At 38.3% G+C, this 22,925-nt stretch overlaps 1 protein-coding gene across 3 annotated transcripts in view; it reads right to left on the reverse strand.

Moving 5' to 3' along the window:
• VMP1 (vacuole membrane protein 1) overlaps positions 1 to 22,925 on the reverse strand; it is a 142,673-nt gene that overhangs the window by 102,944 nt on the left and 16,804 nt on the right. For 2 of the 3 annotated variants that reach the window (XM_011979173.1, XM_011979172.1), the window contains exons 2-5: positions 14,839 to 14,940; positions 10,886 to 11,021; positions 8,982 to 9,072; positions 7,625 to 7,735 (exon numbers count right to left, since the gene is read on the reverse strand). In XM_011979173.1, coding sequence (XP_011834563.1) covers positions 7,625 to 7,735; positions 8,982 to 9,072; positions 10,886 to 11,021; positions 14,839 to 14,914 — 414 coding nt within the window. In that variant the 5' untranslated portion in view covers positions 14,915 to 14,940. Of the gene's footprint in view, positions 1 to 7,624; positions 7,736 to 8,981; positions 9,073 to 10,885; positions 11,022 to 14,838; positions 14,941 to 16,323; positions 16,603 to 22,925 lie in introns of those variants that run through there. The other variant, XM_011979171.1, reaches the window with a different exon arrangement.

Consider the following 22,925-nt stretch of genomic DNA (forward strand, 5'->3'; position numbering starts at 1 on the left):
TGAACACTATAGGCTCTTTCTTGCTAGAAAAAAATCTTATTTGCAATGATATATAACAAACATAGTACTTTGGGAAATTAACAGGCCTCCAGAAACCCACTTTTTAACTATTAAAATTAATAGAACAAACCAAGTAACCCAGTAGCCCAACCAACTCTCCATAATACATGGGCAGAAAAAATTTATTTACTTCCCCTTCATCTCCTCCTTTCTGGTTAGCAACCACTATTCCTGCATAAACAGTATCTTAACTTGTCCCTCTGGGCTAGGTACTTGGTCTCTGCAAATTACTTGATTTACACTTTACTCAAATCAATTTACAAAACTTGATGGTTAGTAATTTTTCCCTGATGATTTTCATTAAATTTAATGATCAAATAAACACTAACTTTTATTTGTAACATTTAAAGAAGTGATGAGGACTTCTAAGACATCTTAATTTCAAGTTATAACCTTTCAGTTATATCTAAAAATATTGCCAGGCATATTGACTCACGCCTGTAATCTCAGCACTTTGGGAGGCTGAGGCGGGTGAATCACCTGAGGCCAGAAGTTCAAGACCAGTTCAAGATTTTGCCAGACCAACATGGCAAAATCCTGTCTCTACTAAAAATACAAAAATTAAGTGGGCGTGGTGGTACACACCTGTAATTCCAGCTACTTGGGAGGCTGAGGCACTAGAATTGCTCAAACCCGGGAGGCGGTGGTTACAGTGAGCCAAGATCACACCACTGCATTCCAGCCTGGGTGTCAGAGCGAGATGTTGTCTCAATAAATAAATTTTTAAAAAAAAATGTAAATGAAATTGTTTACAGATAAACTTAAGATAAATTCTCCATTTTAAAGCCAAACATGCAGGTATCTAATATTTTAGGAAATTTAGTAAGTCTTTTAGGTGACTGGTACACAACCAATTATAATTTACTAAATGATATTTCCAAAAAAGATACCTTCCACACTCTAGGAATCATTCATTCTAAACACAAATTTCAAAAACCTAATTGGGAAATTTTGCCTATTCAGAAAAAAAATTTCATATTTCACTTTTAAGTTATGATTTCCAGTAAAGACAGCCATAATAAATAATGAATTACATTTTTTCTGTCTGTTATAATTGGTTTCTTTTTCACCACAAACTATTGTCAAAAGGAGGCCCATATTACTCACCAGACTACTCTCCCAATATGATCATTTATTATCTTTGTTGAGGGTTAGTTATATGGGTATATGGCAGAGGTGCCTATTTCATCGGCACAAAACAGAATACGAGAATGTCACATTTCCCTAAGAGAAGATTATGTTAAGCCTGGAAAGTGAAAGTAAGTGTAATTAGGACATCCTAAACACAACTGCATTTCCTACATACAAAAGAAAAGAAATAGTGACCAATAAGGATAAAACTCTGTTGATCACTAATCAGCAAGAAAATGGTATAAGCTTAAAAAAACTAACCAGAGATTATTTGAAATTGCTTCTATTAAGTAAAAACCCAGATCAAATTTTGAAACTTTTGACTCTGCTTTGCTTCTGGTTTATTTTACTCTTTTCTATAATTGCCAAAGTTCACAAGTAGTTTACACTTATTAATTAAAATTTTTACACTTGCTATTGTTTATTGACTAGCTTGGCTCTTGGGAGGACTAAGTGAGATAATTCATTTAAAGTGATGCTCACAGAGCCTATCACCTAGTAAACATTCAATAAATGTTAGCTGTCTATCAGTCAGGATAGGTTAGATTATGACGTAATAACAAACAACACAAAGATCTCAAACAACAGCTATCACTTATGCTCACATTTCATTGGTCAAAGCAAATAATATGGCTGGAGTTCAGTCAGGCAGGGATGAAAAATCTTCCCATAGGAATGGGTACCACAAAATGGCCACCAAACATGAGTAAAAATAAAAGAACTGACCAGCTAGTATTAGCATGAGTATGACAATGATGTTTGCCTTTTTTGCTGTTAGTAGTGCTTAACCTCTTGCAAACTGATTTCCACCCCCACCAGTCAATTAAAAAATAAAGACCAGTGATAGCTTTTGTTTTCCTTTTGCTTCTCTGCAAATTAAATTTTATGAATGCTCTTTCTTCTTCATTCTCCCTGTTAAACCCAGGAGATCCTAAATGGAAGTCAGGATCAAAAAGGTCTAAGAACTAAAGGTCATTTGGTTAAATAGAAATGGCATATACTAGATCTCTCTTTAAATTTCTTTTATATTTAACAGATTTCTCCCCAAGCTTCCAAATATTGAATTTCTTTCCTTCCTTCCTTCCTTTTCTTCTTTCTTTCTATCTCTCTCTTTCCTTCTTTCTTTTTTTTTTTCTGGCAGAGATGGGGTCTCATTATGTTGCCCTGGCAGGTCTTGAACTCCTGGTCTCAAGCAGGGATCCTTCCTTGGCCTCTCAAAGTGCTGAGATTACAGGCATGAGCCACCATGCCCAGCCTTTATTTCTTTTTAAAATATTGCCTTTGTTTTTTTTTTTGAAACGGAATATCGCTCTCGTTGCCCAGGATGGAGTGCAGTGGTGCAATCTTGGCTCACTGCAACCTCCACCTCCCGGGTTCAAGTGATTCTCCTGCCTCAGTCTCCTGAGTAGCTGGGATTACAGGCGCCTGCCACCACGCCCGGCTAATTTCTTGCATTTTTAGTAGAGACTAGTTTCATCATGTTGGCCAGGCTGGTCTCAAACTCCTGACTTCAGGTGATCCACCTGCCTCGGCCTCCCAAAGTGCAGAGATTACAGGTGTGAGCCACCGCACCTGGTCAAATATTGGCTTTCCAGACACTATCATCTGAAACAGTGGGTTTTGGGGGACAAAATCCAACAGATTAATGATTTAAAAAAAATAAAAACCTCAGCAAACTTGGAATAGAGAGGTACTTCCTCAACTTGGTAAATAATATCTACAAAAATCTACAGCTAACATCATACTTAAGGGTAAGAAACTAGAGGCTTTCCCATTAAGGTTGGGAACAAGGCAGTATGGCCCTTTCATGACTCCTCTTCAACATTATTTTGAAAACCTAACCAATGCAATAAGACAAGAAAGGAAATAACATGTATACAGATTGGGAAGGTAGAAAAACCGTTTTTGTTCACAGACGACATAATTATCTACACAGAAAATCCTAAGGAATCATCAAAAAAGTCTTGGAACTATTAAGCAATTACAGCAAGGTTGCAGGATATAAGGTTAGCAAACAACCTTAAACAAGCCAAGTTTTTTCTATATATTAGTAATTAATACTCATGTTCTATCAATAGAGTATATATTAATACTCATGATCTATCAGAAAATAAATATATTTATATATATCTATAAAATAGCATATATATATAGCAGTTTTTAAAAAAAAATTGCCAAACATGGGAACAAACAAGATATCCTTCAATAAGTGAATGGATACACAAACTGGTGGTACATCCATACAGTGGAATATTATTAAATAGTGATGAAAGGAAATGAGGTATCAAACCAGAAAAAGACAAGGAAAAACCTTAAATGTATATTGCAAAGTGAAAGAGGTCGGTCAGAAAAGGATCATACCCTGTAATTCCAACTATAGTGTCTTGTGGAAAAGGCAAAACTATAGAAACAGTAAAAATATCAGTGGTTGTGAAAGGTTTGGGGGCAGCTGGGGAAATGAAAAAACAGGTGAAGCACAGGGCATTTTTAAGAAAGTGAAACTATTCTGTATGATACTATAGGTATACACATGACATTATGCATTTGTCAAAACCCATAGACCTGTATAACACAAAGAGCAGATCCCATAAACTATAGGTTTTAGTTAACAATGTATCAGTATTGGTTCCTCAACTGTAACAAATAAATTACAGTAATACAAGATGTTAATAATAGAGGAAACTGTGTGGTGGGGAAAGGTGTATGGCAGTGGTCCCCAACCTTTTTGGCACCAGGAACCAGTTTCGTGGAAGACAAGTTTTCCACAGACTTGTGGACATGGGGGATGGTTTTGGGATGAAACTGTTCCACCTCAGATTATCAGGCATTAGATTCTCATAAGGAGCATGCAACCTAGATCCCTCGTATGCTCAGTTCACAATAAGGTTCAAGCTCCTACGAGAATCCGATGCTGCTGCTGATCTAACAGGAGGTAGAGCTCAGGCAGTAATTCGAGTGATAGGGAGCGGCTGCAAATACAGATGAAACTTCACTTGCTTGCCAGCCCACTGGCTCACCTACTGCTGTGTGGCCTGGTTCCTAACAGGCCAGGGACCAGTACCGGTTTGTGGCCCAGGGACTAGGGACCCTTGGTGAATTGGAACCCTCTGTCTTTTCTGCTCACTTTTTCTGTAAACCTAAAACTACACTAAACAATAAAGCCTATTATTATTATCATTATTTTTGTTTTTGAGACAGGGTCTCGCTCTGTTTCCCAGGCTAAAGTGCAATGGTGCAATCATAGTTCACTGTGACCTTGAGCTTCTGAGCTCAAGCAATCCTCCCTCCTTAGCCTCCCAAGGAGCTAGGACCACAGGCACATGCTACCACACCCAGTTAATTTATTTATCTTTTATTTATTTATGTGTTTTTTAGAAACAGGGTCTTGCTAGGTCTGGTCTTGAACTCATGGTCTCAAGCAATCCTCCTGCCTTGGCCTCCCAAAGCACTGGAAGCATAGGAATGAGCCACTGTGCCCAGCTCTAATAATTTTTTGTTTTGTTTTGTTTTGTTTTGTAAGCATTCTTAGTCCTTTATAAATTTCCCTTCTCTTTCCATTCAACCACGGGCACCAGCAACCCACCTGGATAAAGTGAAGATCTCATTTAACTTGCAGCACAATTACAGTACACCTTTAAATTTCTCTTTTCACATACTTATAATTAATATGTATTAAATGTCAACAAGTGAACATATAACTGTTTTCCACACAGTTAATGGCATCAAAACCTACCCAGTCACTCAAGTAAAAAACCAATAACTACACAGAAAAATGTTGCAAGATCTCATTTATAGAGATAGAGATGGGAGGAGACGTAGATCAAAGGATACAAAGTAGCCAATATACAGTTGGAATAAGTCAAAAGATCCAATGTACTCTACATACACTATGAGGACTATAGTTAATAACAATGTATTGTATTCAAAGTTTTTGCTAAACTAGTAAATTATAGCTGCTCTTGCCACAGGGAGTTAAAAATGTAAAAACGGTAACTACATGAGATAAAGAACATGTTAATTTTTTCCACAATAGTAATCATTTTACTATATATATTTATATCTTATAACATCATGCTATATACCTTAAATACACATGAAACATATTAAAACAAAACAAAAGGAAATCCAAGAGTTATCTTTCATTCCTTCTTCCTCCATAATAACCTACCACACTCTTGATTGTACTTCTAAAATTTCTCTCAGATTTGTCCTTTTTCATCTCAAACGTTATTGCCATTCTGAGCAATCTTTTAAAACATCAAAGATCTATACCATATTTTGTCTTCATTTTGCTTGACTTCTCTCTACAAATTCTTTTTATAAATACTCCTTGCTATTCATTCTTCCTATTACCTCCTGAGAAGCTTGTGTCTCTCATAAGGATTATCCTAACTGTTCCTCTTCTCTCCCACCTTCAATCTATCTCCCATACTATAGCCAGGATTATATATTCATAAATTGCAGATCTGGCTGTTTTACATATACTTAATTTTAGGGCATTTAAGAGAATTTTTTTTTTTTTTTTTGAGACAAGGTCTCACTTTGCCACCCAGTTTGGAGTGCATGCTGCAATCATAGCTCACTGCAGCCCCTATCTCCTGGGCTCAAGCGAGCCTCTCGCTTCAGCCTCTTGAGTAGCTGAGGCTAACAGTCCTGTGCCACCACACCTGACTAATTTTTGCATTTTTTGTAGAGATGTGTTGCCCAGGCTGGACTCAAACTCCTAGGCTCAAGTGATCAGCCCGCCTCGGCTTCGCAAAATGCTGGAATTACAGGCATGAGCCATAATTTGAATCTCTTTTGACATTCAGCAGAATCTGCTATCTGGGTTGCTTTTCAGAGGCTTCCAAATTAACTAAATGCTGCAAATGAGTTTCTTAATCTGGTTTTCCCAAGGAATATGAGGACAGGTCTAGACACCAACAGAAAAGTATCCTGTAACCTGTAATTCCTTCTTTTCCTCTCTCCCTCAACCTCTACTAGTGAATGTAGTGTTATTCTACTACGAATGCAGTTATTAGAAAAACAGTGATATGGGTTAATTCCCTAGGATTGATGTTCCTGCTTGAGTTAAATCACCAAGCAAACATGAACATAATTCTAAAGTTCCAAGTTTTAAACTCCCATAAACTTGGAGAAATGATATAGATTAATTCCCAAAGCATTCGTCAGATCATTAATTCAGTACCCTTCTGAGGCAAGCAGACAATCATTCCTTAATACTTATCCTAGCTGCTTCAGAAATGAATTCATTATAGCACAGAGATTGCAAGTGCTTGTAGTGATGGATTTTATTCAGCAATGGGTACTGCTTGACACCCTTTCACCTGTTTTTCCCCAATGAAGATCAAACTGCTTTCAAATATGGAAGTGTTTTCAATTTATTATCTAGCGACAGGAACAGCGTGAACAACCAAGGCACATGGGGCACGAAATTTAATGAGGCACTTACTCATCCATTCTGTATCTGCATGACCCTGAAAGTGCCTATTTATATTTTGTGCCCTCAGTATCTAACTCAACCTCTCCCTAGTTCTAGCTCTGACATTATTCCAGTATATTTGTGAATGTTCAAAGGAAAATTGATCTTCATTCTCTCTTATTTCAACTAGTAAAAGAATATTATTCAGAAGGGGCACTTTTTTTTTTTTTTTGAGACAGAGTCTTGCTCTGCTACCCAGGCTGGAGTGCAGGGGTGTGATCTTGGCTCACTGCAAGCTCCGCCTCCCGGGTTCACGCCATTCTCCTGCCTCAGCCTCCCGAGTAGCTGGGACTACAGGTACCCGCCACCATGTCCAGTTAATTTTTTGTATTTTTAGTAGAGACAGGGTTTCACCGTGTTAGCCAGGATGGTCTCGACCTCCTGACCTCATGATCCGCCCGCTTCAGCCTCCCAAAGTGCTGGGATTACAGGCGTGAGCCACCGCGCCCAGCCTAGAAGGGGCACTTTTTATACTTTGGTTCAAAGGGCTTAAGAAAGCATTTAGTTCTACATGTTAATACTCCATCAATTACATTCAATAAGAATACCAAAATAAATATCCAAGTGTGTATATGATGTTAGAGGATGTAAGGGAAGACATCATTTCTCACATGGAATTTTGTATATTTAAATGGACTTCATTTATTAAAATAACAATTGCTTAAGCAATTAAATCTAGAAGGAAAAGAAAAACCTTCCAGGCTAAACTAATTTAAATAAACAACCTTATCTGCTTAACTGGGGTTTTCTCTTTACTTTTTAAATACTAACCCCAAAGGAAAAACAAAACAGAACTCTAAGTCAAACTTAAAGCACTGATTGGAGGATCAGAATGCTTACAAAACACAAAGGTAATTAAAACAAATCTTAGAATTTTTACTTCTGAAGTAAAAGCACAAATAAAAAGATAGGAAATCTCATTTTTGCTTATTAAAATAAAATTATTCTTACCAGGTAAAGCAGAAAGGTGTGCAGCCCTGTTCCAAGCCCAACAGAAGACAAAATTCCTAAGCCTATCCAGTAGGCATACAAAAGAAACTGTTTCTCTATACGTTGCACATACTGAAAAAAAGGGATGAGGTGAAAAACGTGAATTCTCTATACAGAAATACGGCATTTATAAACTATCATCAAAATTAAATAAACCAACTAAAATAAGTTTCAAATAGGAAAAAACTAATACAATTAAAAACCCTCAGGCCTAATTTGTTTAATATACAATGGCAAAGATGACAAAAAGATTCATCTAACTGGAATAAAGGTCTTATTTCTAAACCTTTAATAAAAGCTTTGTCTCTAAACCTTTAAAGTCCTACTATTTACAGGACACAGGAAAAAGCAAATTATGAATAAGATAATTTGAGGATATTTTAGATATATTTAAAATAAACGCTTTTAGAACTATAAAAACTTCTCTGTGATTGGCAGTAAACTGTTTTAAAATACCATTCTAGAGCCACTTCTGTGACTGGCAGCAAACTGCTTTAAAATACCATTCTAGAACCATTTCCTGTTAAAATACATTAATGTTTTGCTATTTTAACCAAAGAGGTTAACAAAGCATTCCATTTTCCCATCAATAATGTTGTACTTGTAGATTACAGGCAAATGAACCTGTCTTTTTATACAAATAAAACGTAATCATCAACTTTGGATGAGAGGCCTCCCTATTTGGATGGGTCACAAAAATATGTTAGAGAAAATAAGAAAACTTTGGCAGTGATTAACGGATTCATGCTGCTGTAACTGAAAACCTTCAGGAAAGTTACATTTAAGTCTTTGAAGGTAGGGCCAGGCAGAGTGGCCTGTAATCCCAGCATTTTTGGAGGCCAAGGCAGGTAGATCACCTGAGGTCAGGAGTTTGAGACCAGTCTGGCCTACACGGTGAAACCCCATCTCTACGAAAGTACAAAAAAAATTAGCTGGGTGTGGTGGCGGGCGCCTGTAATCCCAGCTACTTGGGAGGCTATGGCAGGAGAATCGCTTGAACCCAGGAGGCAGAGGTTGCAGTGAGCTTATATCGCGCCTCTGCGCTCCAGCCTGGGTGACAGAGCGAGACTCTGTCTTAAAAAAAAAAAAATCTTTGAAGGTAAAAGGAATCACATACACCAAATATAAATGCTCAGCAGCCATAAAACATCACAAGAATATTTTTAGTGTATGTCTTTAAAAGTAAAACGTTTGAGATACTAGTTACGAGATAATGTTGAGGGTAGAAATTCTATAAAACCCACATTCATCCCATTTGAAACTGGGATTAGAGAATTAGAATGTGCAAGACTAGAAACAGAACTGCTTGACCTCTCACCTGTTGATGCGCTCCTTCAACATAATACGTAGCTATAAGCACAGCAAGCAGCAGTAAAAAAGACACCACAATGCTTTGACGATGCCATAATCTTAAAAACAAATAAAGAGAAATATCTCACAGTCTCACTTTCAGCATTCATCATTCTCAAAACAATTTCTTGCTGAAGCAGTTAGGTTACCCAGCTCAGCCGGGCTGAGCTCTTTTCCTTAAACATCATGGCCTCTTGAGGAACAGAAGGGGGTCAAGGGAAGACACATAGGCAGAGAACCCAAGTTCTTATCATAAACCCATTGTAGCCTTTTCCTTACCCAAAGCCTGATCTTACTAAACCTCAACTTATAATATGGAGAAGCATTATAGTATAATAGAAAGAGCACTGGCCTTCAAGTCAGAGGACCTGGGTCAGAGACCCTTCATGTTGCACTTTGGGCCAGACACTTAACCAATCTGATTCTGTTTCTTGTTTTTAAAATCTTTGTTTACTTATTTTTATTTATTTTTTTGAGACAGAGTCTCACTCTGTTGCCCAGGCTGGAGTGCAGTGGTGTGACCTCAGCTCACTGCAAGCTCTGCCTCCTGGGTTCAAGCTATTCTCCTACCTCAGCCTCCCAAGTTGCTAGAACTACAGGCACGCACCACCATGCCCAGATAATTTTTGTATTTTTAGTAGAGACGGGGTTTCACTATGCTGGCTAGGCTGGTCTCGAACTCCTGTCTTAGTGATCCACCTGCTTTGGCCCCTCAAAGTGCTAGGATTACAGCCGTGAGACATCACGCCTGGCCTTTGTTTCTTTTTTTCAGAGACAGGGTCTTGCTCTGTCACCCAGGCTGGAGTGCAGTGGCGTGATCTTGGCTCACTTCAACCTCCTGGGTTCAAATGATTCTCCTGCCTCAGCCTCCTGAGTAGCTGGGATTACAGGCATGCACTACCACGATGGGCTAACTTTCTTTTTTTTTTGTTTGAGACAGTCTCACTCTGTTGCCCAGGCTGGAGTGCAGTGGTGCGATCTCAGTTCACTGCCACCTCTGCCTCCCACATTCAAGTGATCCTCCTGCCTCAGCCTCCTGAGTAGCTGGGACTACAGGCACATGCCACCATGCCTGGCTAATTTTTGTATTTTTAGTAGAGATGGGATTTCACCATGTTGGCCAGGCTGGTCTCGAACTACTGACCTCAGGTGATCCACCCACCTCGGCCTCCCAAAGTGCTGGGATTATAGGCATGAGCCACCACTCCTGGCCCAAAATGTTTATAATGATATACTTGTTTTACCTTCTTTATGGAGTTGCCCTAAGGATCAAAATCAGCTGAAAATGTTACAAAATACTTTATAAACTCTTAGTACAATAAAAATGTTAAGATAATAGTACAGATAATAACTTGGAAGGGCATGCAAGAAGATAAGGCATGTAAAAGTTCAACTTGTTCTTTATGGTACTTGGAACAGGGCTTACAAGTGCTAAATTTAAAGACAGAACACATTTCCATGGCAGAGTCCTTTTTCATTGGCTCAAACTATCAGTAAAACTGCCACGTATGCTGAACCTTGTCCTGCTAAAGAATCAGTGTATCTAAATTACACAGGCCTGATTTCTCCTGACGGTAAAATCAGGAGAGAAAATAAAAATCGTATTTTTCAGCGCTCTCCATTGCAGATTCAACATGAAAACACAGTAGAAAACTGTGATAATCCAGTAAGCAAACAGCAAATAGCAATGTCTTTCCCTAATCTATTTTTCTTCAACAAAAAGAAGGAAGAATAAATATGTTCCTATGGTAATATTCTAAAGGTAATTAATCTATTTTGATGCAGTAGAGGGCAGAAAGTAAAAGATTACTGATGATTTTTTAAATGAGTAAATGAGGTGTATGCAAAAGGCAGTGGGAGAAGACCCTTTACTTTGAGGTCCATTCCTTCAAGATTACAAGGATTTCCAGAGAAAAATACTGCAAGGTAATCAGTGGCTGTCTCCACAGGACAATATTCTGCCTTTCTTCCCGCTCCCGCCTCTTCTTTTCGTTCACTGAAGAGGGGTCTGAAAAGCAATAGTGCAGAGATTAAAACAGAATTTCTAACATTTATGCTTATTCTCTTCAATCACTTTAGATGAAAAGAGTTTTGTTTACTTCCCAAATAACAACTAACAGCAAGCCCTAGAGTCTTATGAAATGGCAACTGGTAGTATCTATAATCTCAGCACTTTGGGAGGCTGAGGAGGGAGGATCACTTGAGGTCAGTAGTTCAAGACCAGCCTGGCTAACATGGTGAAACTCCGTCTCTACTAATAATACAAAAATTAGCAGGGCATGGTGGTATGCGCCTGTAATCCCAGCTACTAGGGAATCTGAAGCACAAGAATCCCTTGAACCTGGGAGGCAGAGGTTGCAGCGAACTGAGAGTGTGCCACTGCAGATCAGCCTGGGTGACAGAATGAGATTCTGGTCTCAAAAAAAAAAAAAAAAAAAGCCACTAGTCCAAACTCAGCATGGAAAGGAGATGAATGACAGTAGTTCCCCCTTATCTACAGTTTCAGTAACACATGGTCAACTATGGTCTGAAAATATCACATGGAAAATTCTGAAAATAAGCAATTCATAAATTTTATTGTTTTAAATTTATTTTTATTTTTTTTAAGAGACAGGGTCTCCATTCTTTTGCCCAGGCTGGAATGCAGTGGCATAATCACAGCTCACTTTAATCTCCAACTCCTGGGGTCAAGTGATCCTCCCACCTCAGCCTCCCAAGTAGCTACGACTACAGGTGTGTACCACCACACTCAGCTAATATTTTTGGTTTTTGTGGAGACGCAGTCTCACTACTTTGCCTGGGCTCATCTGAAACTCCTAGCCTCAAATGATCCTCCCACTTTGGCCTCCCAAAGTGCTGGAATTACAGGTGTGGGCTACTGCAGCCAAGCCCCTAAGTTTTACATTGTATCTGTTCTGAGTAGTGTAATAAAATCTCACCAGTCCTGCTCCATCCAGCCCAAGACCTGATACATCCCTTTATTTAGTCCATCCGCGCTGTATATGTTACCCCATTACTATATACAGAACAACACAGTGTTTTTCCTATATCCGCTAGGGGTCATGAAATGTATCCCTCATGGATAAGGGGGGCTACTATATTATAGTTGCCATTTCTTAAGGAGTGTTACCTAGAGAATAACTAAGGCAAAACCAACTCCCTGCCTTGATAAACATCAGAACCTTCTGTAGAGGATGTCCTAAAGAAATGGTACTGAAAATTCCAGCAGTTGAATTTGGGATAGAGCTATAGATTTGGGGAAAATTAATGAAATAAGTCTAAATTGGTCCACCTTCTATGAAGGGCATTCTGTCAACCTAGGATCATATTACAGAACAAAGTGGTTTAGATCACAAAATGCTGAGGCAAACTAGTTGGTTCTAAACCTGGCTCTGCCTTCTACTAGTAATTTGATCTTGGGCAAGTTAGTTAATACTTTTGTGTCTCAGTTTTCTCTTCTGTAAAATGGGGATCACAATAGTACTTGTGTACACAAAGTACACAAAAGTACTAAAAATAGTACTTTTCAGGATCATTGTAAGGATTAAATGAGATCATATATGTAAAGTTCTCAGAAGAGTTTAACACTTAGTAAGTGTCCCATTAAGGTTAGCTATTACTTGTCACCATCCATTGAAATTACAAAATGCTTTTTTTTATGAGACAGGGTCTCATTCTGTTGCCCAGGCTGGGGTGCAGTGGCAGCACGATCTTGGCTCACTGCAACCTCCACCTCCCTGGTTAAAGCCGTTCTCCTGCCTGAGCTTCCCGAGTAGCTTGGATCACAGGCATCTGCCACCACGCCCGGCTAGTTTTTTTGGTATTTTCAGTAGAGATGAGGTTTCACCATGTTGGCCAGGCTGGTTTCAAACTCCTGACCTCAAGTGATCCGCCCATCTTGGTCTCCCAAAGTGCTGGGATTACAGGTGTGAGCCACCATGCCCGGCACAAAATGCATATACACTGTAAATTGGTAATTCCATTTCTAGGAATGATTAGGTATAAGGTGAAATGACTTGCACAACTTTATTCACCACAGCATTATTTGTACTAGCAAAAAATAATCAATAAGTTATATATTACCAATAGAGGACAGAAGAGTGATTAAAGTATGGCACACTCATTAAACGGAAAGAAAAACTAAGCAGCCATAATAAAGAATATATATTTTTTTTTGAGACAGGGTCTTGCTCTGTCGCCCAGCCTGGAGTGCAGTGGTGTGATCACAGCTCACTGCAGCCTTGTGGGCTCAAGCGATCCTCTCACCTTAGTCTTTCCAGTAGCTAGCTAGAACTTCAGGTGCATACGATCACATCCAGCAAATTTTTAAAATATTTTGTAGAGATGAGGTTTCCCTGTGTTGCCCTGGCTGGTGTCAAACTCCTGGGCTCAAGAGATCCTCCCGCCTTGGCCTCCCAAAGTGTTGGGATTATAGGCGTGAATCACCACGCCCAGCCTAAGAATAAGTTTTTCATGTACAGTTATAGCACAATCTCTAAAATGTTAAGTAAAAAATACATGGTACAAAAGAGTAAGTGTGACCTGCTAATGTTAATTTTAAATTCCAACGGGGTGAGCAGTAGAGGAAGAATATACAAACATATGTGCTCACTAAAAGGAAAGAAAAAAATAGCACACAAAAGCTCCTAATGGGAAGACACTATGATGTATGCAATGCCCATCTCGGAATCCTGAAACTCTTGGTGAAATTGCCAAGTTTACTGATAACCAAAGTAACCCAAAAGGCAGATCAGTGCTGCAAAATGTCGTCCGCAAGGCAATACGGTGATTAAAACAAACAAATGAGGCTGGGCGCAGTGGCTCATGCCTGTAATCCCAGCACTTTGGGAGGCCAAGGCGGGTGGACCACCTGAGGTCAGGAGTTCAAGACCACCCTGGCCAACATGGTGAAACACCATCTCTACTAAAAATACAAAAATTGGCTGGGCGTGGTGGCACATGCCTTTAATTCCAGTTACTCGGGAGGCTGAGGCAGGAGAATTACTTGAACCTGGGAGGCAGAGGTTGCAGTGAGCCGAGATCGCGCCATTGTACTCCAGCCTGGTGACAGAGCAAGACTCCGTCTCAAAAAAACAAATAAACAAATGAAAACTACTATTTCAGATAGCTTGCACTTCCTCTAAAAGAGGAGAATTGCTGTGAAAATACTGCCACACTAGAGTATTATTTGCAATGTGTTTGAGATGTCAAACAATTCAAAAGCTAAAAAAACAACAGCATGATTACTAGAAAAGAAAAACTTTTCTTTCATTTTCCTTTAAATGCATGAAGGAAGGTTTCTACTTAAATCATCCATATTAATAAAGGTCATCATTTTCAGGGTAACTGTATAAACAGGATTCAAATACACTGAAATTTACCACAAATTCCAATCTGGGTAAAATACAAGTTTATTCATCTCAAACTATAATTTTAAAATAAATTTTTAAATGATATTCACATTCTAACTTTTTTGATAATGGTATACTTAAGAACAGTGTAGTAAGTTTATAATCTACTTCTAGAATTACAAAATAGCACAATAAAATTGAGCACTGAGCAAAGCCAAATAAACACTGACCATACCATAAGATTAACAAGTAATCTTGCACCTGGAACACTGTTTATGTGATTGTAGCCAGGCTGCTTCTGTCATCACTGTGAAAAATCACCTTACAGGCCCTGACTGACCCATAATTTAATTTACTAAGAAGAAATTAATATAAGATTAAAAATACAAGAAGTAATATATCTCTATTTTATTCCAATGAAAACTATATCATTTAAACCCATAGCACTCCTCCCTCCAAACCATCAAAATTTACCTGTGAAATTTCCATTATGTTGTTCCTTGTTCATTGCTACACGTCTCTGGTCACAATTTTTTCCATTATCTGCCATTTCATAGATCAGTAACTCTTGAGGAGCTAATACAGCAAAATAAAATCCAGCAATACGTTACAAACTTCTGCTGTGTAGCCATGACTGAATAAAACTGAATACAGGAATAACATCACAGTAATAACCCACATATGTATGATGTGTTTACACTTTTTTTCTTTTATAACCAAACTTTGAACAATTTATATAGATATTCCAATACAAATAGTAAAACTATAAAAGCCATATAGTTGTAAACCTTTTCCTAGTAGTTATTTCAGGGATTTTCCAGATTGAAATTTGGAGGTAATTTGTCCACAGAAGGAGGATATCAAGCACTAGCACCTCCAAATGTTAACACACTAGAAGGTCTAACATCTTTCTAATTTACAATTTAATATCATACTACTATGTACTCAGAATTAATCTTATCATTTTTACCTTTTTACCATTTTCTTTCATATTTCCTTTAACATTATTATATATAAATAGAATATACTACGAAAGATGCTGCAAATGTTGATACATAAATCTAAGATCACAGACCAGTTTTATTTAGGAAACAATTCTACTGAATAAAATGATATGGGCAAAAAAAAATTTTTTTTTGAAATGTTTAAGATAGTTAAATGTACTTTATTTATAACATGCTTCATACTACAGATATCAGTGCTTCTACTTTAAATCACTGTAATACAACATATAAAAACCAGATTGCCTGTGATTGTATCATTCTGCAGGTGTTAGTAAAGCAAAACTTTCACTCAAAAAGTACATCACTTCAATAAAAGGCTAAAATGCTCAATAAAAGGCTAAAATGCTGAGTCCTTAACACAGTATTAAAACTTGCCCAGACACTTATAAAAAGACAACTGGGGCCAGGTGCGGTAGCTCATGCCTATAATCCTAGCGTTTTGGGAGACCAAGGTGGGGTGATCACTTGAGGTCAGGAGTTTGAGGCCAGTCTGGGCTACACAGTGAAATCCCATCTCTATATACGATAAATAAAATAGCCAGGAGTGATGACCCATGCCTGTAGTTCTAGTTGCTCAGGAGGCTGAGGTGGGAGGATTGCTTGGGCTCAGGGGTTCAAGGCTACAGTGAGGTATGACTGTGCCACTGCATTACAGCCTGGGCAAGAGGGAGACCCTGCTAAAAAAAAAAAAAAAAAAAAAAAAAAAAAGTGAAAATAAATACAACCCACAGGGGAAAGTATTCACAAATCACGTATATTTCATAAAATGCATGTACCTGGACTGCAAACTCTTACAACTCAGTAATAAAAAGCAAATAATCCAATTAATAAACAGGAGCTGCACAGATATTTCTCCAAAGATAAACAAATTGTTAATAAGTACATAAAAAGATGTCTAACATCTTCAGCCATCAAGGAAATGCAAATTAAACCACAATGAGATACAATCTCATACCTGTTAGCATGGTTATAGTAAAAAAGACAGATAATAGGCTGGGTGTGGTGGCTCATGCCTGTAATCCCAGCACTTTGGGAGGCCAAGGCAGGCGGATCATGAGGTCAGGAGTTCAAGACCAGCCTGCCCAACATGGCGAAACCCTGTCTCTACTAAAAATATAAAAATTAGCCAGGTGTAGTGATGAGGACCTGTAATCCCAGCTACTCGGGAGGCTGAGGCAAGAGAATCGCTTGAACCCCGGAGGTGGAGGTTGCAGTGAGCTGAGATTGTGCCATTGTACTCCAGCCTAGGCGACAACAGCAAGACTCTGTCTCAAAAAAAAAAAAAAAAAAGACAGATAATAATTAATAACAAGAGTTAGTGAGGATGTGGAGAAATCGGAACTGCTGGAAGGAATGCAAAAGAGTTCAGTTGCTTTGGAAAACAATATGTCAGCTCCTCCAAAGGTAAAATACAGTTATCATATGACTCAACAATTCAGGAATGTTCATAGTGACACTGTCAACAGACAAAAGGTGTTTTTTTTAATTTTTATTTTTTTTGAGATGGAGTCTCACTCTGTTGCCCAGGCTGGAGTGCTGTGGCGTGATCTCGGCTCACTGCAACCTCTGCTCCTGAGTTCAAGTGGTTCTCCTGCCTCAGTCTCCCAAGTAACTGGGATTACAGGTGCCCGCCACCATGCCTGGCTAATTTTTGTATTTTTAGTAGAGACAGGGTTTCACCATGTTGGTCAGGCTGGTCTTGAACTCCTGACCTTGTGATCCACCTGCCTCAGCCTCCCAAAGTTCTGGGATTACAGGCGTGAGTCACCGCACCCAGCCTATAACCCAAATGTCTTATGAACTGATGAATGGATATAGGAAATATGGTATATAGTATATCCAAACAATGAAATATTAATCAGTCATAAAAAGAAATAAAGTAGTAATACATACTACTGCATCAATGGAGTCTGAAAATATGCTAAGTGAAAGAAGTCAGTCACAAAAGACTACATGTTATGATTCCCATTTATATGAAATTTCCAGAATATGCACATCCATAACAACAGAAAGTAGCAAATTAGCTGGAGAAAGATGGGGAGTAGCTGCCAATGAGTTGTGAGTTTCTTTCTGGGGGGATAATGTTCTAAAATTGTTTTGATAGTTGCATAGATGTGAACATACTGTTTAAATGGGTGAATTATATGATATGTGAATTATGTTTCAATAAAGCTGTTTAAGAACAGTTACCAGCAGGAACTATCTGAACTTCCAAATATGTTGTGAATACATATGAATAATATATTCATAGAAAAAGAATGGTATAATGTTCTACAAATCTCATTTATTCATTCATTCATTTAGTTATGTTGCCCAGGCTGGTCTCGAACTCCTGGCCTGAAGTGATCCTCCTGCCTCGGCTTCCCAAAGTGGTAGGATTCCAGGCATAAGCCACTACCCAGGCTTGTCTATATTTAATAGAAGACCCAAGAGTATTAGGAGTATTCTCATGGCCAAATGGCAAAAATTTTTATATTTTATGAGCAGATTTAGTGACAGTTTAGAATTCAAAGTCAGATATATGAGTTAGGGGGTTATATTATTAAGAAAGAAAACTTATGAAATCACTTGATAAGGTCTGTTTACCCATTCACTCAAAAAATATTAACTGAACACTCTGTATGTGCCAAGAGTCATGCTAGATTTATATTTAGCTGATCAGAATATGATATGGTTACGAGTCCAATCTTCCTGTAGTTTGATAGCTGGTGCTAATTTATTCCTTGACTAAACTATAATTATTGTAAATATTTTCAAACTTTATGCCTCATAAAGGAAAACAAGTGAAAGACTACAAAAATGACGGAAAAAAAAAGCACACATTCATCGGTGTAATATTCTCCTTTTTAAGATACAATCCATTTGTGGATACCTTTGTTTTGTTGTCTTCAATGCTGAATAAGCAAATAAACATATCAAGAAATAAAATAAAGGTTTCTATTAGTATAGATATCCTTAAGTAGACAATCATAAGATTTAAAGTCTGAAAAATCTAGATTTGATCCCAGATTTGCCACTAACTAGCTGTGTGATCTTAAGCAAAGTTTCATTTTATTTAGGCCTTGATTTTTTGGATTCACAAAATGAGGACAATAATTGCTGCTTTCAAATGATTGATGTGTAGATGAAATAATCTATGTATGTATATATATGTTTGTTGATATGCATGCATGTGTGACTATAAATGCCAATACATCAAAAGGGTAGGAGGTAATAAACCTACAAAATGCCTAAACTAGAAAAACAACTTCACGGCACATGCCTCATTGTTACCGTATCAGTGATGCCAGTGTTGTTCGTTCAGCTCTCATTTTAAAAGTTCTTGGGTCTCCAATGGGCACTGAGGATACAAATATGAATAGGATAAGGAGGTCCCTGTCCTCAAGAGGATCACAGTCTGGTAAAGAAGCCAAATGAACACAAGAAATCAATTATAACAGAATGGGATGAAATAGGCATTTAAATAAAATTAGATGAAAAGACAATGTTTTAGTCAGGTCTTAAGAGTCTAACAGGGCCAGGCACGATGGCTCACGCCTGTAATCCCAACACTTTGGGAGGCCCAGGTGGGCGGATCACAAGGTCAGGAGATCGAGACCATCCTGGCTAACATGGCGAAACCCCGTCTCTACTAAAAATACAAAAAAATATCTGGGCGCGGTGGTGGGCGCCTGTAGTCCCAACTACTTGGGAGGCTGAGGCAGGAGAATGGCATGAACCCACGAGGCGGAGCTTGCAGTGAGCCGAGATCGCACCACTGCACTCCAGCCTGGACGACAGAGCAAGCAAAAAAAAGAAAAAAGAGTCTAAAAGACTGGAGAAATTTGTAAATCTATCTAAACATCAGTTTTTCTTAGTTTGTAAAACAGAGGTAATATGACACACATCAGAGGGTTGAGAATTAAACAAGGTAATGTACATAAAATACTAACATATTGCCTCACCTTTCATGTGACCTCAACATATACTAGCTATGATGAAGACCATGAAGTAGAAAATACTATGGGAGCTCAGACGACGATATATTCAGGCGAGTTCATAGAAGCTGAAAGTTTAACTTTGCAAACTTAAGTCATACTTGTGTGAAGATTCAGCAAAAAAGATAATGTAGCTCAAGCAATTACAAAACAACAACAACAAAAACCAAAGATGTTAGAGCATCACAATAGGATTACAAAATGGAAATCTATTTCACAAATCTGAATTTTATTAATAAAAAAATCAACTGAGGATGTTTGAAATGGAACCATATAAAAAGGTTAATGATTTTCCACCTGCCATTTAACTTGAAACTATACTTAAGTTCTGCAAATACTTAAAACTATGTGAGTTTGGCTGGTTGTGGTGGCTCATGCCTGTAATTCCAGCACTTTGGGAGGCTGAGGCAGGCAGATCACCTGAGGTCAGGAGTTCAAGACCAGCCTGGCCAACATGGCAAAACCCCGTCTCTACTAAAAACACATAAATTAGCTGGGTGTGGTGGCTTGCGCCTGTAATCCCAGCTTTTCGGGAGGCTGAGGCAGGAGAATCACTTGAACCCAGGAGGTGGAGGTTGCAGTGAGCCAAGATCGCACCACTGCACTCCAGCCTGGGCAACAGAGCAGGACTCCATCTCAAGCAAAAAAAAAAAAAAAAAAACCTATGTGTTTTCATATTCAACCAAATCTTATAGGCAATATCTTTTAAAAATATTTTAAAGATATTTAAACATTTGTAAATATCTAAATATATGATATTTGCATATAAGATATTTAAGGATATTTAAGATATTTTAAAGCCAGTCATTCATCTCTATCACAGTAAGTAAAATTTATTGAATCTGTGATGAAAAGATAAACAGGGCGCAAAAGGGTTTGCTTTACAAATAACATTCTAAAACCTTTCCCTACAAAACACTGACAATTGAACTCATTTGCCCCTATTTACTCTTTCCCACAGTGTCATTGTTTTACCCAAAACATTTTGGGTCTATGAGTGTGTACTTATAACAATGGTATTGCACAATTATTTGAACGTTTTGTTTTTAAGCTATTGCAATAGTGGTTTTCATTTGAGCAAATAATGTGTTCTTACACAATGTGCTAAAAAAGAAGAGCATACTGACATTTTCTTCTCCAAAATTCTGTTTAGAAAACATAATAGTCTGAAATTTTGTTTTGTAAGAAAAAACCCAGGGAATGAAGTTATTTTCATCAGTCTATTTCTTCATGAACAAAATAAATTCGCAGTTTAAAAAACAACTTTTCAAAACCTTTTTGTCATTCCCAAAAGAAGGAAATATAGCGTAAGGCCAAACAAGAAGGCCACTGAGGTTTTAAACAGTTAAGCTTAAAAAGAATCAAACCAGTTTTTTTTTTTTGTTTTTGTTTTTGTTTTTTTTTTTGCATTTTGACCATTTAGGATGATTTAAAACCATCCCAAGTATGAAACAATCAAAATAAAACAACCACTAGTGTTCTAAATAGTTAAGCTTATAAAAACTTCAAAGCTTTTCTGTATTTTAACCATTTTGTAAAGGATTTTACATTTTTCCTTGCCTTTCAAAATTCCCTTGAAAACATCCTCAATTACTTTGCCTCTTCTTCCCCCAATCATACATACTGTAAAACTTTGCAAAACTGCAATGCCTCCAGAATCCTCTGCATTCTTATGATCTAAGCAGCTGAACATAACTGAAGAAAATCACACAATTACACAGCCACTTCAAATTCTTAATTCAACAAATATGTATCAATGGTCCATTATGTGCCAATTATTATTATTACCATTATTATTTTAAGACAGTCTCACTGTGTTGCCCAGGCTGGAGTGCAGTGGCATGATCTCAGTTCACTGCAACCTCTGCTTCCTGGGTTCAAGTGATTCTCCTGTCTCAGCCTCCCAAGTAGCTGGGACTACAAGCACCCACCACCACGCCCAGCTAATTTTTGTATTTTTAGTAAAGATGGGGTTTTACTATGTTGGCCAGGCTGGTCTTAAACTCCTGACCTTGTGATCAACCCACCTCGGCCTCCCAAAGTGCTGGGATTACAGGCCTGAGCCACCGTGTCCCGCCTATTATTATTTTTGAGACAGAGTCTCACTCTGTTTTGCAGGCTGTTGTGCAATAGCACAATATTGGCTCACTGCAACCTCCGTCTCCCGGGTTCAAACAATCCTCCTGCCTCAGCTTCCTAAGTAGCTGGGACTACAGGTGTGCACCACCATGACAGGCTAATTTTTATAGAGATGGGGTTTCGCCATGTTGTCCAGGCTGGTCTCAAACTCCTGGGCTCAAGTGATCCGCCCATCTCAGCCTCCCAAAGTACTAGGATTAAAGGCTTGAGCCACTGTGCCCAGCCCAGTTATTAAGATGCCAAATCTCAAACCTAAAATTGATGATTCCTGCTAATAATCTTTTTTTTTTACTTTGACAATATTTCATTCTTTGTTCTTGCTCCTAAAATGTTTTACCCTCTTTTTTCCTTTCTCATTTTCAGATGCTGACTTTTTTCTTTAAGACAGGGTCTCACTCTGTCCCCTGAGCTGCAGTGCAGTGGTGCAATAATGGCTTACTGCTCCCTCGACCTCCTGGGTTCAAGTGATCCTCCCACTTCAGCCTCCCGAGCAGCTGGAACTACAGGAACATGCCACCATGTCAAGCTAATTTTTGTATTTTTTTTGTAGAGACTGGGTTTCCTCATGTTGCCCAGGCTGGTCTTGAACTCCTGGGCTCAAGTGATCCCCCAGCCTTGGCCTCCCAAAGTGCTGGGATTACAGGTATGAACCGTGTCCAGCTCTGTCACGTTTTTTAAAATAATAAAAGCAGTGAGAGAACTCGCCAATCCCACTACTACTAAGCCTACTAAAATATTTATACTTCACCCATGTCAGCATTCTTTCTCTCTTTATGACTCGGCAGTGTCCTCTACTTACCAAAGGCCATTATGTCAATATATATATCATTCCCTTCCTCCTTCTCAGGGACTCGACTCCTTCTGTTCTCACTGTGTAATCAATCTTTACCCCTTTATTCTCACCAGAAAATAAGCATTATTCAGTATTTCCCATTTTTCATTCCTCCTTCATAAACAGTTCTCAAAAGAGTTGCCTACATACAGTCTCCACTTACTCATCACTATATTTCTGCCTGATTCATTGTGGTATGACTTCTGCCCCGACAAATAAAAATAAATTGCTTTTGTGAAGATTACTGATTGCCTCCATTTGCCAAATCCAAAGGACACATCTTACTGAACCTCTTACCTTCACTGAACATAAGTATCCACTCTCTATTTCTTGAAATACTTTCATTTTTCTTCCTATTTCTCTGACGGTTCCCCCTGCTCTACGTCCTGGGGTTCTTCAAAGGCTGGTCCTAGATTCCTTTTTGTATTCCCTTTATACTCTCTCCCTAATGATGTCATCTATTCACTCAGCCTTAAATACCCTCTACATACTGACAATTCTTTCTTTCAAAGGCAAAATGATGTTGTGATACTGCTTTATGAAAGTGCTTTATGAATATGCTGTAAGAATAATTAGAATCACAGAAGGAACCTTAGAGAGTATCAAGCC

This window comes from Mandrillus leucophaeus, unplaced genomic scaffold (assembly GCF_000951045.1).
Source record: "Mandrillus leucophaeus isolate KB7577 unplaced genomic scaffold, Mleu.le_1.0 Scaffold20, whole genome shotgun sequence".
In the NCBI taxonomy this organism is placed as follows: Eukaryota; Metazoa; Chordata; class Mammalia; order Primates; family Cercopithecidae; genus Mandrillus; species Mandrillus leucophaeus.